Source organism: Coturnix japonica, chromosome 22 (genome assembly GCF_054131305.1).
Source record: "Coturnix japonica strain WE chromosome 22, WE-NBRP24, whole genome shotgun sequence".
Classification (NCBI taxonomy): domain Eukaryota; kingdom Metazoa; phylum Chordata; class Aves; order Galliformes; family Phasianidae; genus Coturnix; species Coturnix japonica.
The window spans coordinates 4,969,905-4,986,557 of NC_140684.1; the positions used below are offsets into that span (position 1 = coordinate 4,969,905).

General features: G+C 41.1%; 1 protein-coding gene across 2 annotated transcripts in view; it reads left to right on the forward strand.

Annotated features, from left to right (window-relative positions):
- The window catches only part of LOC107322403 (LHFPL tetraspan subfamily member 7 protein-like), a 55,504-nt gene that overhangs the window by 31,919 nt on the left and 6,932 nt on the right, over positions 1–16,653 (forward strand). Inside the window, exon 3 of one of the 2 annotated variants that reach the window (XM_085522102.1) lies at positions 15,954–16,070. The exons of the other annotated variant lie outside the window; for it this stretch is intronic. Within the exon in view, the coding sequence (XP_085378228.1) occupies positions 15,954–16,039 (86 nt within the window). The 3' untranslated portion in view covers positions 16,040–16,070. The remainder of the gene's footprint in view (positions 1–15,953; positions 16,071–16,653) is intronic. 2 annotated transcript variants of the gene reach the window in all.

Genomic DNA, 16,653 nt, shown 5'->3' on the forward strand with positions numbered 1-16,653 from the left:
GCTTTGTGGGGTTTTCTGGTGCTGCAGTATGTGATGAGCCTATAGCACGGACATGGCTCAGTTACTAACCCCTGAAAATTCACTGACTTCTCCAAAGACCTCAGGTCCTGTCACTGAGTTCTCTTGCACAGCAAAGTGCCTTTACGCTCTCAGTTCACTTTCTCCCAGGAATCTCTATGGGGAAGAATTTCCTCCTCTTTAGATGTTCCATTAGAAACTGCTGATGCAGAATCCATCAAATCCATTAAAAGTCCATTAAGTCTGTAATACTGCTTTTTGTTTCCATGTGCTATCTGAAGAATTTGGAAGGCCACAAGCTGCATCTTGCCTGTGGCAAATTAACCTGTGCTGGCTGGATATTCTACATGCAATATGAATGTATGGCTTCAAAAGCTGAGAGAATACAAGGCACTGTTACTATACCTGGATTGCTAGGCCAGTGCCTTTGGGTTATGTTATGCAAAAATGATAGCAGTGCAAGACAGACACAAATTGAAGGCCAAAATACACTGTGCTGTTGTGCACCTGAGCAGTTTTGAGTCTGAAGCATTCACTCTTGAGTGAGTTGTGAACTGTTTGTCCTTCCATTCCCTGTTTTCAACAAAGGACACAACTCATACATTTATATGTGCATAAGGTTGAATGATATGAAGATAGTAACAAAAAATGCTGGCAAATATTCAAAAGGTTATTTGTAAAGGAAAACTCACCAATATGGATACCTTGGCTGGAAAAGCTGGGACAATCTCCACCAGTGAGCAATCTCCAAGAGATGCTACCTTGGTGGTGGTCAGCCCTTAAATGAGGTCTTAGAGGAGTTGGAGTTGAGCTCCACCCGTTCCAGGAGCACAGCTAAATTATTCTCACCTGTGCTCCCACAGCTGACCCAACACTTGCCCCAGCTGATTAATCAGAGGTTCAGGCTGTGATTACTAATTTCCCATACAATGTGTAATAAAATAAGCTGAGGATCAGTGGTACTGGGTGTAACAACTTCCTTCTACATTAGTCCAAATAAAAAATCACATAGGATTAATGTCCCAGACCATTTTATGAATTTGTGTTAACACATCGATTTCAAGGGATAAGAAAGGATAATTTTAGCTAAAATCAAGATTTTATTGCTAAAATAAAACAAGGCACAGTGATCCTGTGCAACCTCAAATGGCCAGGGGCTTTAAGCAGAGCATATTTGGGTCAGGACGCAGGGACAATCTTTGTAAAGTAGCATCAAACCAAATGAAGAGTCTAAACCAAGGCTGTCCCAGCAAGCAATGGGTAGTGAGGATATCTCAATGAAACCTCATGGCACCTTGCTGGGAATTGGTGGTGTTGTATAAACACACAGCATCTCGGAAGCTTGCAGTAGCAGGCAGATAAACCTGCTGTGATGCAGAGGTCAGACGTTGAGCGGGTGAGATGCTTGTCTGAATTGTTACAGCCTCCTGGGAAATTTGTTTGAGTTTGGTTAACTTGACTTTTCAAAGCAGGCATCCTATGGAAGGAAACTTCCTTGAGTGACAAGTCTGATGTAGTTAAACAAAAACCATTTTTGAAATGCAGAACTCCAAACATGATTCAAATGCAGGTTTCCCAATGTATATTTCATCAAGGCTAGCCATAAGCAATGCTTTTAAAACATTTCCTTTGAAGGCTGGCTGTTTATCTGGATTCAGTGAAAGGAGGTTTGGTGAAAGAGGGTGTCAAACAGGTCAAGAGGCGAGACGGACTCTGTGCCCTGGAAATCCAAGCCTTTATTATCTGGTCTCCCTGGGATTTCCTTTCCTACATAGAAAAATGTGTGGTAGTGCCATAGCAACAACAAAGGAACAAACATAGCAGGACACATCTCTGCTGTTTAAGGCTTAGCAGGTTGGATTTTGTAAATGACTGCATTTCCACAACAGTTATTTTGCTGAGAGTGGTATAAACAATGAAAATCTGAACCAAAGGCACAAGAAATAAGGACAAACAGCTTTCCATCTTCTCTTTAAGGAGCTGTCTGTGAAGCAAAACAAGCCCTATAAATATTAAAGACAAGCTGAAAAATCTGTGTTTTACTTCTAGACTGATTCCTCACCCTCATCTCACACCAAACTTATGAAAGAAGCATGCATAATGCCCATGATAAGCCCCTCACCCTGCATGAGCAAGCAAAGCTGCCTGCAGCCACGTTTGTTCTCCACTAGTCAGTTCCCATAGACAAAATGGACGGCCTGATTGCCATGCGAAGGGGCTTTGCTTAAGGGGTCAGGAGGACAGCTGGGGTGCCAGTGTAGGGTCACAAAACTGGAAGAGGTTCTGCCTCTGTGGAACTGGAGCAAAACCTCCCAGTGCAGAACTTGCAGGTTGGGCAGCTATCTGGGATTTTATTAAGATGCTTTTTTATTATTTTATTCTGATGCTTTTTTATTCCTATGGATTTGATCTCTTATTTCACAAGAATGCATGACTTGTGCTTTTGAAGCCTCTGCCAATGGCAGATCGGCATAATTAATCAAAATCAGGTTACAATCATGACACAGGTCTATCAGTTAGAAGCCCCAGAGGAAAATTTTTGCAGCCCTCCCCTAACCTTTAAGATCTTTGACATGAAACACAAGGCTTCCGGAGTTGTTTCATGACCGCATTTGTAACCTTCCTTTCACAAGCCATTATTCTTCACACAGTGAGCCCAGATAACAGGGCCCATCAGCACCTGTCACGCAAGAGGTCTTGGCTTAAAACTTCCAGTTTAGCTGTCTTATTTCAAGACAGCTCTTTATCAGAGGAGACCAAAGTCATGCCAAGATAAGACGTAAGATGAGTGTGTGGAAGAAGAAAAAAAATCTCTCAAGTTTTCAGGAAAAATGGTGAACTACATTTCATAGTTGCCCAGTTTTTGCTGGAGTAAATTCAAGACTACATTCCAGTGCTTTCATTTGCAAACCTGTTTTACATGCCTGTCACGAATTCTGCAGAATAGTACCTCTAACTTCAACCTCTGCCCACTTGCTCTGATCTGCCCAAGAACCTCAGTTAGTTATCAGATATAGTGTTGTAATAACTGCTTTGTAGTTTAACTTTTTTGCTTGGCTCACCCCCTGAGGGAGGGCAACGAGCATCTACAATTCTCTGTTGTGCAGAAGGGACAAGTGTTTGCTGTCTTCCCTGGACCAGGCCCTTCAGTCATCTTCTTTGAAGCCTAAATCTCAGTTCATTTGGGCTCTCATCATGGAAGAATGCCAGTGTTTAATCTGTACTTACCTAGTATTGCGCTGCCTCTGACTTTGCTATGTGTTCCCTTGAAAAGGGTAGCTGAAATTGGATCACATCCAGAGCCCATCAGAATGCTAATGGCAAGAGGTCCTAACATGCCTTGATAATTAATGGGAACAAATGACTGACAAAGTCACAGAAAGGGTTTCCTTTAAAAGTCCCCTTCATAAAGAGTAATAACTGTAGTAATTGTACAAATTCTCTAACAGCTCAGCACATGATAAAATTGTTTCAATAGGCATAAAAAGAAATATCATGAGATTAACACTTAACAGATTGAAAACATCTGGGTTTAGAAAACAGATTGGTGAGACGGCAGCTTTTGCAGGGCTCTGTGGGGTTATTTCCCCCTTCAGAGTAATCTACTCGACTACAGAACAAGTATTTTTTTGACCTGCCAGCGGAGACAATATTAACAATTTCTAATTCTTTAGTCAGCAGAACAATAAGGTGAATGAATCCTGGGATTGGGTTGAAGGGAGCCTTTATGATCCTCCAGCATCTCTTTAAATTCTCCTTCTGTCACTTGTAACAAAACAGGCACTTTTTGGTATGGAAAACACATGGCACACAAAGAAAAAGGAAAAATAAGCCTGCCACCTTTAAATGCAAAGCTGCATTCAGATTTATGGGGTTATGGCTAAGAAACAGAATAACAGCGGATATCTTTTTATGGGTGACTGGGAGAAAGTAAATGCATTTCATGCTATAACACAATGGTCAGGGACTGCAAAGAGATAATAGATGGATTTTTTTTTTTTCATTTAAATGTCATTCTCAAATGGAATACGTGGGAGGAGCCATTGACTTGATGGTGGTAAATGATCTGATCACAGATGAATAATAATAATTGTGCATTGGCAATGATCAGTGCCAACTTGATAGATAGCTCAGATTTGACCTGTAATATTTGGCATCAGACCTCATTTCTATGCATCCAGCCTCGTGCCTTCTATCTTTATTACCCAGTGCATTTTCTTTTCTGAGAGCAGTCTGATTGCTACTAATCTTCTAGCCTGTAACCTAATGCTCTCTCCCTAAATGAAGTCCCCATATTGTTGATAAAGAGTCATTGTGTTCGCTTATCTCCCTCCTCTCCAGAAGTGATAGCAGGAAATCTGACTTCTCAATTAACCTGTGCTGAATTAGAATCTTTATGATCAAATTGGTTGACGTGATTTTATTTTAATCTGGGCTGCCTGAAACTCGGTAAGAATTAGGGTTTGTGTATCTCACCAGAGCCTCTCTCTGTGTCAGGTTGCTGTGGGGTACACAAATGAGAAGCCATTTTTCTGTCATTCTTACAAATTGCTTCTCTGTCAGAAATTTTATAAGGAGGAATGAACATAACGCTGTGTTGCAGGTAAAGTGACAGAAACAAGATCATCCGTACCATGGAAAAATATTGGATGTTTTACAGATAAAGCAAACAAAGGTGAATATAGCATAGATCTATCTATGAGACAGACCCTCCACAAATGAATTAAATTATTATTTTAAATGTGTTTTTCTGGGATGAAATAGCATACACTGGTGCACGAGAATGAAGACATTCAGGCCTCGGCTTGGAGATGGGAAGGCTCCGGGGAGACTCATTGCAGCCTTCCAGTACTTGAACCTTAGAAGCAGAAGGGAGACTGATTTTTCACATGGTCTAATAGTGATAGGACAGGGAGGAAAAGCTTTAAACTAAAAAAGGGGAGTTCAGGTTAGATGTTAGGAAGAAACTGTTTACTCACATGGTGGTGAGGCACTGGCACAGCCTGCCCAGAGATGTTGTGGGTGCCCCGTCCCTGGAGGTATTCAGGGCCGGGTTGGATGGGGCCCTGGGCAGCCTGATCTGGTGGCTAGCAGCCTTGCCTGTGGCAGAAGAGCTGGAACTGGTACAAGTGTGGGAGCCCTCCTGAGCTCTTACCCCACTGCAGCTGTATGGGCTCTCTGGTGTAGAGGCAGCTTTTTGCTCCCAGGACTGCTTTATCAGATGAGATCTGCTGTTAGAAACCATCTTCCCAGTGTGTCTTTGAGTTCAAGTACGGCTTAAGCTGGAGGCATAATGCTTGCTCTAATTCCTCGGCAAGAAGTTTAATTACAGAATGTGTAATTAGAGACTGTATTTAAGATCATCAAAATGTCTCCTACATTAAAAACCATATCAATTTCATTAAAATATGGATACCTAAGAAAAAAATATTTGGAGGCTAAATGGAACCTCTCATTATGACTTCATTTCCTTGATGCTGTTTGAGTTTTGGCAGGAAGGGTACCAGCAGAAGATAAATACATTTCCGTTTAAGATTCCACCTGTAATCATCCACTGCAGGAAGATTAGGGCTGAATAATGACAGTGCTTTGTGATGTTTTGTAGGCAGTTCTGATTGTAGGCAAAAATTCAAACTAATCTTTACACGCAGCACATAGATCTCTCCTTCAGGAATTCATTCACCCTGAATCCCACGTGGAAGATATCCTATAAAACTCCAGATCAGAAGTGCTTATTTTCATAAAACTATTCCTTTGCTGAAGATTTCAGACAATTTCAGCTAATGCTTTCTCTTCCATCGAGTATTTGTGCTTTCCTTGTTGGGTTCTGTTTAAATTCACATTATTTCAGGACCATCTCGTAATGTTTGCACAGTATTTCCAATCCTCTCCTAGTAAAAAGGCATTAAGGTAATCTATGACACTATAAATACAGGGCTTTTTTAGGAAAGTCCGTGAGTCATTTTGCTGTAATGACAGCAGGCCTCATTAAACAGCTGCATGATTGGGGACACCTGAAATGCTGGTGTGCCTGCATTTTGTAACAGCCCCAAATGTCACCCCTGGGAACACAGCAACAACAATGTGGGATTCAAATTTGAATTTGCAAAAAGGAGCAAGGAGTGGTTTGTGTGCTCAGTCATCCTGCTGTGAAGTTGTCCAAAAAAAGTAGCGAGGGTAATTCAGGTGCTGGTGGATTTACTGAAAGTTGTGTATTCCAGTATACATAGTTAAGAAATCAAGCATGAGAGGGTCATGTAAGAGGCTGGTAGAACCCAAGCAGGGCTTGTTCAATGAAGATGCTGAAAGTTCAGCTCTTCAACTATATGGAGACAACACATTTGAGTCAGGGCCTCCAGGTGGGAGGTTAACTTTGTAATCTGGCACTGGGCAATCTGGACTATGAATTTGTCTGCAATGCATGGCATGAGGGCTGAGGGCTTTGATCCTCCATGGGTCACTGAACACAGGTAAGTCATTTTGTAAAATATCATTCCTGCAGCCCTTCACTAAGTGTGTACAGAATACCAGGCTTCCAGAACGCTGAATTAAAGCTGTAAATTTCAACTGTCAGAGCCGAAAGATGTTGGACCAGGCAGCATGTACCTTTATGACATTTTCTTATTACAAGCACTGAGATGCAATTGCTCACATGGGGCCTTAAATCAAATCGTGAATGGAAGTTGTGACAGAAACACCCCAGCTCCCTGCCTTACCGCAGGCACCAGCAAAATATGTGCAATTAACATGGCCAAGGAGCTAGAAATTGGCGATGCTTTTCTTTTGGATGGATTTTGCCACCCCAAGTTGAAAAATGCACTTGTGTCTGACCAGTTGCAGTATGGTCATTGATTTGTATTTTCCATAATCCACAGTAGTCCTCTATAGCTGCATATAACAGAGCACTGTTGTTGATATAAATTTAACCGTTTGCATGGAGTTAAATGTTTTCCTTGGACACATCTGTTGGGACAGCAGAGAGAGATATGTGCTATCAGCATCTTTCAGCCAGGTCTTGGTTTCCCAATCAAAGGAGTTTTCTTGGGTTTTGTTGTTAATTGCTCCACTCTTTCCTTCTTTGTAGTCAATCAAATGTACTTCTGTCTGTAGATCTAGTAATTATATGTTCTTGTTTTTATGCAGGGCTAATAGACCACCTAAGGCTTTGTGTAAATTAGTTAATGTTTTTTCCTGCAAAGCTGGAGCTTTTCCTGTATGATGGTGACAGGTGCAAAATGTTCCTTGCAAAAGCATATGGCAAATTGTTGAAGTACAGCAAACGCTTATGGGTTTTTGAAAAACAGGATTAAAGAAGCTTGTTCTAAATGGCATCTCTGGGCACACTGATGATTCTGTAGTTCTTCAGAAGCCCAAAATGCCTTAAAGTTGCTGCTGAAAAAGCAGATACCTCAGTGGGAAAAAATGTTATAGGGAACATAGAGGGAAAATAATAATTTTTGAAGGTGCTTAAGCCAAAGTGGGAGTGGCCATGTTAGGCAAACAGGCTGAAAAGCAGCACAGATCAGTGTCTGTCTTGCATTAAAAAGCAAAACGGTGGAGCAGAGTTTGTAGGCCAGCCAAAGAAAAACAAAGGATTGTGCAGGGAAGATAAGCTGTTAGTACTTTGTCTCTGTGGCTTCTAAAATGCCTCTGCTGTTGTTGAATGTTAATCTGCTCGTCACAGTGCGAGAGAATCGGGGCTCTCTCTGTAGATATCTGGGGGCAAAACTGGCCTAATGAGGTCAGTGGCAACACTTCTGTCGGTTGGGTATGGCCAGGGTTTCATTCCAACCCTCAAACTGTTTTTATTTCCTGTAAATAATCCCTGCTAGAACTGAAAAACATTTTAAAGTGAGGTTTTATTCCTGAGTGCATGGCTATAACACATTAATAAATCGGTAGCCAAACTAAATAACTGCTGTTTTCCACTTAGGTTTCAGCCTTCCCATTTATTTCTGTTTTTCCACTTTCTCACACTGTTTTGAAAACAGCTCAAATCCACATTTTCTGGCAATTCTGAGATGCTCTCAGGAGGGGGAACACGTACTCCTTTCCCCGCCAAAGGATCCCTGCTGTGTGCTCAGGCGGTGCTGAAGCCACAAGCTTAGCTTAGCTTTTTTTTGTTCAGCTTTGGTTCCCTTCACTTTCTGCTGATTCCACGAAATTGTGAAAAAAGTGAGTGGAAAAAAGCTGAAAGATCCCATCCCATTTTCTCCAATTTAAAGTACTAACTATCATCTTATGTAAAAGCCTGAGGTAAGCCTCAAAGTTGGATCTCTTACACAGCAATTTCCTTGAAGAGTTATTGGATCACATTTTTGTAGGGGCTTCTTCTACAAACAAGTATTTCATTGCATCTATTTTACCCAGTGAGCTGGAATTCATCTTTCTGATGAAGATATTTCCATGATTGAGCTTCCAAATGTTCAGATAAAAGTATGACGCATCTGCTTTTAGTTTGTTCTTTTTGTAGTTGATTTGCAAATGAACACAAGAGAAATTGAGAGGTGATACCGGCAAACACCAGGTAGCAAACTTCTAGGTGGCAAAACATGTGCCAAACCACAACATCAGTAAGACTGAAAGAGTGTAGAAAGGGCTGCGGTCAGTAGGCATGGAGGGTTTCCTGAGTACTAAAAATCTGATAAAAAATCCTTCAAATCTTCTAACTTGTTCCTAATTCCCTGTAATCAGATTCTGCAGTGGGGACCTTATGTCATCCCCTGAACAGTGTCTCTAAGCAATGGGCAGTGATTTCTTACTTTGGAAGCTGACTCTCATGCATTTATACTTTCTGAAATGAATGTGGGGCCTCTTTATGCCTTATGAGACAAAACCCTAAAGGAATTCAGATGGAGAACAAGTGCTGTTATGTCTTAGTGCTGTGCTGGAACTTCTCTTCTTTGAAAGGAAAACAGTTAAATGAATGGAAACTTTTGGCCCTGGATGGCTGCAGTATGCACTTAGGATTCATCATTTGTCCTTCCTTGATGCACATCACTCCTGGCAGAACAGATGAATATTGCCCTGATTAATCAGTAGTCCTCAGGGAACTGCTCTTTTTGGACATCCATTCTGATCATTAAGAAGCCATACTGTCCTGTGCTTGCTACAGCATATGGAAAATGCAAAGTAAATTGTGTAAAATTTACTATATTACTAGAAACATTTCTCTATTTCTCAGACAGTTACAGTGTTACTTGGTGTCCTGAGATGACAAATGATGTAGTTATTTTTTCTGTGCTTCACCATAAATGTTATTAACTCAAACATTTACACGCAGGAAGATGGAGACGCAGTGGAGTTATTTTTGTCATCCCTAAAGGAAGTGCCTGCCTGGAGTGCTTCTCCCTGCAGTGTAGGGTGGCTGGCAGTGTCACTGCAGGTGCCTGCAGCAAAGTGGGGTCCCAGCTCTCCGTAGGGTGGCAGGGAGCTGAGCAGAAACAGCTGCCTTAGGCTAAGATCTGCTCGCCAAATAGTCAGGAAAACCCAGCTGCATCTCAGGTGATCCTCCCAGCAGCATCTTTACACACCTGCTGACATGCTGTAACCTGCCAGACTCCAGCAAAGATTCACAGGAGGGTTTCCCAAGCTCCCACTGCTCCTGGCTCAGTTTGTCCTGTCCACCTGAAATCTCACACAGGACAGTGGAGGTTGGCAGCATCCTTGGCAAGACAAGCATAGCTTGAGCCTAGCCCAGGCACAAGGGCAGGATAAAGGACAGAGCCCTTTGCTATACTGCAAAGAACAGCTTTCACTTTGCAAGCAAATTACTGGTTGAATCACATTTGACAGACTCCAGAGTAATTGCTGTATGAGCAGCACTTGGGTTTAGAAGGCATGTCTGTGTGCTTGGCTGACAATTAGATGGCTCATCCCATCCAAGGAAGCATCTCACCATTGCAAGGCACTGGATACATAATTAAACAGCAAATGAAATGGATCCACCTTGCAGTAGTGCAACTGCCTGATTCTTGTGCTGCAAGATGGCTCGTGCTAATGCAAGACAGACTATTTGCTTTTGGGAAACAGCATATATTGTTCCTCTGTCAAGAACCTGATCACTTCTGAAGAGGAGCCATTGTGCCACAGAGTGCACAGAGCAGTTCTTTCTTTCCCTTCTTCCATTTTCAAGCTCTGGTTTCTATGGAAAGGACTCAGGCCTGCAGGGTGGGCAGGCACATTTCAGCAGGCTCTCATGGGACAGCTAGTGCAAGTTCTGTGTCCTGGGCTGAGACAGGTGGAGAGAAAGAGGGCAGAGGGCTGGCTAGCAGCAGGACATTTGCTTTCCTGTGTCTAACATATGTGAGCATCACTGTTTTGTGCTGCCAACAGTTATGACTTGCTGAGACAGAGCTGGGAGGGGGCTGCACAGGAAAGCAGCCATTAAATGCTGCCTGCTCTCCTCTGCAATCACAGCGCTTGAGTGGCCCAGCCACCCTCAGCTCTGTGGGGCACTTGGAGCCAAAATGAAAGGAAATGGGAAACCACAGCTCCATTATTTCAAAGCAGATTGCACAGAAGTTCATCTGCTGCTAGAGGAAGAGCTCTGCTCCTTCCCAGCTGACCCGAGACCTCTGCTCAGCTGCGATTATTTTCTGTTTCAGGAAAATGAACAGAACCAAATCTGCTGACTGAGAGAATCTTCCACAAATTTCATCTCGTGGAAGTCTTTCCATTAATGTCTTTCTCACATGAAAGAGAATTTGGCTGTCAGATATTGTTCCCTGCTGGGCTGATATTGATTTCTTTTTTTTTTTTAAAAAGATAAAAATACTTGATGCAGTGCTATTGAAATATTAGAAAAACAAATCAACCTGGAACTCAATGTAATAGGCCATCGTATAGATGCTAACTAAAGGCTGTCTATAAGAGATGAGAAATAAGACTTTTATTACAAGTTAAAGGTTGAGCTTAAAAACTGGCTTCACTTCCCTGACCTCCCAGCCTGGAGGGCACTGCATCTCTGGCATTCTCAGATGTTAACAGGGTCATCTGCTCTCCCAGGAGAAACTCAGAATTCATACCTGGAGTTGCAGCAGATAAAAAAGAATAAAGAGAATGATCTGCTGCTTCTTTACTTATAAATATATTCAGACATTTCCAAATGTACGTGTCCCTCTCTGTGGTCTGGGTCTTAAGTAGTTTGTTTATTAGGAAAGATTGATGCTTGTTTTATTTAAGAATGTCATCTCTCTTAAAAAACAAAGTCTAGAAAACAAATACATTTCAGTGTCAGAAGATCCATGGCAACACTATTTCCTGTATTAATAAAACAAAGGTAATAATACAGATGTCCTTGAAAGTAACTGTTTCTAACAGAGATAAGATGGTGATTAATGGCAAATTTGTTCTTGCCAGGGGTGGCTATCAAGTGTAAGTAAATAAATGGGATGGTTCCATTCTTGCAGTCTACCCACCATAAATATTATTACTCTGGTAATAGGAAGATGCAATACTGCTGGCCATTTAGAGGTCCAAGATTCTGAAAACATCCTTGCCCCTTAGGTTGTTCTCCTGATGTGATCATTTACTATGATGCCACAGGAGAAACAAATGGCGTGGCAACCAATTTAATTTAGTTTTCAAATAATTTCCAGAATGTGATGTTATTTTCTGATGGTGTCACTGCACCTTATAAACATTGTCTGAAGATCTTAACCTTAAGAAATGGAACAGTCTTTATGAAGCTGGATTTTAAAGATGATAAAGTGTTAAAAATAACTAAATACAGGTTATGTCCCCTCTGACTTTAAGAGATCTGATCTGCTTACAGGCAGTGATACACGTTCTGCAGCAGCTCACCTCCTTCCTAAGCACTCGGTGGGATGCAGAGTGTTGCCAGAAGTCTCCTGCAGGCCTCCTTAGCTCGTGCCTGTAGTCACTTGCAAAAGAGAGAGGATTTTCAATGCTATCTTAAGTGGAGATAGAAAAAGCCTTCCTCCACAAAGAATTTCAGTCATCCCCATGGTTTATTTATAGATTTTGCATTTCATGGTCCAAATACATATACACTAATTTATTCCGTCAAAAAATATAAATGATGATAGTTTGTTAGCTGCACCACTTGAATAATTGTATCAAAGTGTAATAAAGTTATTGAAGGGATTTATTAACTTGATGAAGCAACTCATTAAATCCTTCAAACACGATAATGAAGGAGGAAGCATGGGTCCTTTTATTATAACTGAAGATGGGAAATTGTGGAACAGAGCCTACCTGAAAAAGACGATCATATATCCCAAATCAGCTTTATTTAGCTTGTCATTTTCAGCCTTCCTATCACTTCTGTGGATTTTTCCATTAATTTTCTAACCTAAAAGTCCATTGACTAAAGGGAGGAGAGGTCAGAGTGCAGCATGCTGCCAGACTTGTCTGGCATCAGAGGATCAGAGGATCAGAATGGGATGAGCTGGCAGCTTTCAGTGAATTAGCAGTTGTGCTCTCATTTCCTACCTATAGAATACTTAGGGTTAAGCTATGGGTGATTCTTTTTACAACATTTTTAAAGGTTAGGAAAACCACTGCTTGGGTACAAGTGGCACCTTTCCAGTTTGCAGTATTAAAAACCTTCCAAGCACACAGGTAGTGTTCAAAGTTGGGATGTGCAGCTATAACCAACTTCAGTAGGATGTATCCAACTACATGGCTACAGCTGTGTGACACCTGGGCTGTAAAAAGGGGGAGCTCTGGAGAAGACAATTCTTCCCAACATTACTTGTGGCATTGCTGATTGGTGGTGCATTGAAGTCAGTAGCGTGAAATGAGGGCTGCTGCAGAACTGTTATGATCAGGTGGCAGTACGTGTGTATCTGCTGAGTGATGACAGTCACAGGACTAGAGTGTCTGAGAAACAGAGAACTCTGGTTTCAACCCCCTGTCAAAGAGTTTTTGTTAGAAGATATGAAAACATGTAATTTGTGTCTTCCTGGTAGTTCATGTGTCCTGGGGAAATGGAAGCTGGTCATTGTTGCATAAATCAATTAGAAGAAGCATGTAGGGATGCCTTTTTTGTTTTAAGCATGTATTTTTCATGGTTGCATCCCAGATAAAATGCTATTCTGTCAGGGATTCTAGTCACCTTTCAGCCATTTATGTAAAATTCCTGTCTCTGAAAGAGGTAATGAATGCAGTATCCCTGAGGCTTAAAGACTGTTGGGATGCGAAGTGCGACTGTAACCATGTGAGACTTGGGCATTGCTCTCAGGCATCAGCCTGACGCAGCTCTGCATGGCACATCTCAGTGATGCGGGAGACAAGATACAGAATGTGAAAAGTTAAAATAAATTCACTGTAAAACACCTTCGCAGTAAGGTCACCTCTTATGTTAGGCTAGCATTTAATGGCTAGCAGCTTCATTAGAAATCTGTTTTCATGAGCATCTGGGAGTCCTGGAAGAGGTGAAAAAAGTGATTTAAAACAGTCCTGTGAGGTGAGCAGGTTGGGAAGAGAAGGAAGCAAATGTGTCATGTCAAATCATGACATCTCAGGTGATCTACACATCACCGCCTGTCTTCTGGACCACATCCCCTGCTCTAAATAGCTATTTATGAACTTGGAATTGACAGAAAGAGCAGGAGCAAAGACCTGCTGTAGGCTGGGCAGAATCTCTCCTTTCCAAGTGGGCTGGCTCCTCTGCAGAGACAATAATGCTGCAAGGAGACATGTCAGCTCCTTCACTGCTAAGACTCAAGTTAATACTGCTCTTGATAGGGAACATATTGCATGATGAATTGAAGCTGCATTTGTTCTTAGCCAAAGGATCACAACAAGAAGCATTAATTAAATTTTCAGTTATCAGTTTCATTGCCTGTCTATGCTGGAGAGCGTGCTGGTTCTGGCAGGGATAGGTTAATTAAGAGAAGAAGCAAGGCATTTGCCACCTTTATTTCTATTAGTAGAAAAGGAGTTGAGTGGCTAACCAATTTGACTCGCTTAGAAAATGTGTACCATATTATGTTTACCTAAAATAGAGCAATTGAAATATGCATTTTTTATTAGCACTTTTAAATTTTTGAATAAAATGTAACAGAGAGAATGGAATACAGGCACACTGCAAGTACAATACATGCTGAATGTGCTGCTGTCATCTAAAGGATCCTGCACTTAAATGTGTCAGTATTATTTTTCTACTCTGCTTCTATGTTTGGAGTTCTGAAAGAGATGGAGTGAGCATAACTTACATGGTTCCCAATGAATTAAATAGAAAATATATATAATTACTGAAGCAATAAAATAATGAAAAATTGTATTGGCTTCCAAATTAGAGTGCATCCAATAGTCCCCATGTCTTCAGTCTCTGAGTCTTTTAAAATTTTGTTTAACAGTCTGCTATCCTGAGAAACATTTGCTCTTGTCTCCCCCTTTCACAGTCTGCTAAATAGGCTGTATATCTTCTAACCTTGCAGGTGACAAAATGCACTCCTTCACTGTAGTCCACACAGCGCCATATCATTTCAGCCTTTCTGAGTAAACGACATGCAACTCTATAACTGCATGATTAGGCCCATAGATTACCAGATTACAACCATAAATCTTCCCCGTAGCTACCACTCGCTTGGCAGAAATAGTGAAGTATCATCATTTGTTCTTGTGTAGAAAACATGCTGTGAAATGCAACCTCAAAGGTCACCAGGATGGCATTTCCTTTTGTGGCCCTCAATAAACTTGTAGCTAATGCAGCAATTACCAAGCCCAATTACCCCTGTGCAGCCTTCAGAGGATTTCTTTTCTGTAGTCTCGGTAGTTAGATTCCACTTTCTTCAGTTAAAATGTGGGGTAGATTTAGCTATCTGCACAATTGCCAGACATTTCTGGAACAGGCTATTTGTGCACTAAGGGCCTGTCTGAATGAGGAGGCTGCGCCAAAGAATGGGAACAGGGTATTTAAGCAATACTAATGAGATGTGTGCAAGAAGGTGTGTGGGCACTCATTTCAGTGTTTTATTTAAAATAACCTCTTCCTTCCTATTCCACCTCAGCTGAATCCAGATGAACTGTAGTAACATGGTCCAGCTTTTTGCACACAGGTGTCTCCCAGTAGAAACACAAGCCTAATGCAGTACCCTGCCTGCCCAGGTGTAGTCACATACTTAGCATTTAATTAAATAGCCTGAGACACTGTACGAACCATTACATCTCCTTTGTTAGCTAAGACAGAGTTTTGACAAGCTATGTAGCTTTCTTTATATCCACATCCATTTTACAGCTGCTAAGTGCTAACTTGTGAGTTGCACCACTTAGGAAAAAAAAAAACAAACAAAAAACAACAGGAAAGGAATTGTTATAATCTTCTGCATATTTGGCAGCAGTCTGGGACTGATGTGAGCTCTTCACAACGTGTTTGACTGAAATGAAGCCAGTGGAATAATTCTTAAAAAAGGAGAAGAGCTGAACTGCAGTATGTTAAAGCAGTTGTATCCTTATTATGACTTCCAGTTCTTTGTATGGGGAAAGATAGCTTGATTTTCATACCACGTGTGTGAGTGCTATTATCCCTTTTCCCAGCTCTCCATTTTGCTTTCTTTGGAGGGAATAATTGCTAGGGCTGCTTTCAAGAGTTTGAATTATGGGTACCTCACCTGCACCTGCTAGTTCCATAAAGAAGGGAATGTAATGATGGCTCCTGTTTATCTCACTCCCCAAAATGATTTGTTTCCATAACAGTAGGATTTTGTCTGCTTCAGTTTTATCTTTGACAAGTCACTTCCCTCACCATGTTATTAATAGTTAAATGGCATTTAAATGGTGCCTGCTGATTTTAGACATATTTCAGTTTTTTATCAAATTCACTCCTCCTTGCCTTCTTTCTGTTTGCACACTCAGGTGCAGTTATTATCACAGGGACCAATAGCTTTGACCTTGGGTTTTACTTAGCATTGTCTTTAGGCTTCCAGTTGTTGGAAGAGACTTATATTTATCTCCTTTTCATACAGGGGAACTTGCAAAATATCTGATATTTGGCGACCCTTCAGGCATGCTACAAAAATACTTGCTTAGGAAGAGTGCTGGAAATTATTAAGAATAGTCAAGCCAATGCAGCAGGAAAAGAGGTGATGTTTTTGAAGATTTCTGGCTGAGTTCTGGTTAAAGGGTTTTCCCAGTGCTGCTCAGATATGAGCTGCATTTCTGGCTCTGTGTTTAGGGTATCTGTAGCTTTCAATCAGCATCTGCTTTCTCATTTAAAATCATATTAGTAAAATAAAATAAATGTAAATAAAAGCTTAAGATGAGCTAATAAAATGATTAGAGAACATTGTATGAGCTCAAGGAAATGTTATTCAAAGTCAATTGAGTGTGTGTAAGAACTGCCAGCTTTAAGGAGAAAGAAAATGGATTATGTGTGAGAGGAAACTTCTTGATGAGATGAGTGAGAAACTGCCTTGGTAGATTAAACTTTGTCAATAAAAAATGTTCCAAGAATAGATAAGACTGTAAAGCAATCTGTAATAGGTCTGGAAGAACACTCTTGCGGGCCTACAATTCAGCCTTAATTCCCATGATTGCCTGAGATATCCCACACTCTCGTAATTAATCCATCATAGTCATAAGTGTCAGGAATACAATGTACTCCTAAAATATGCAATTTAAATTTCTAAGACCAAATAATCTTCTTAAAGCAGGTAATTTCAGCAA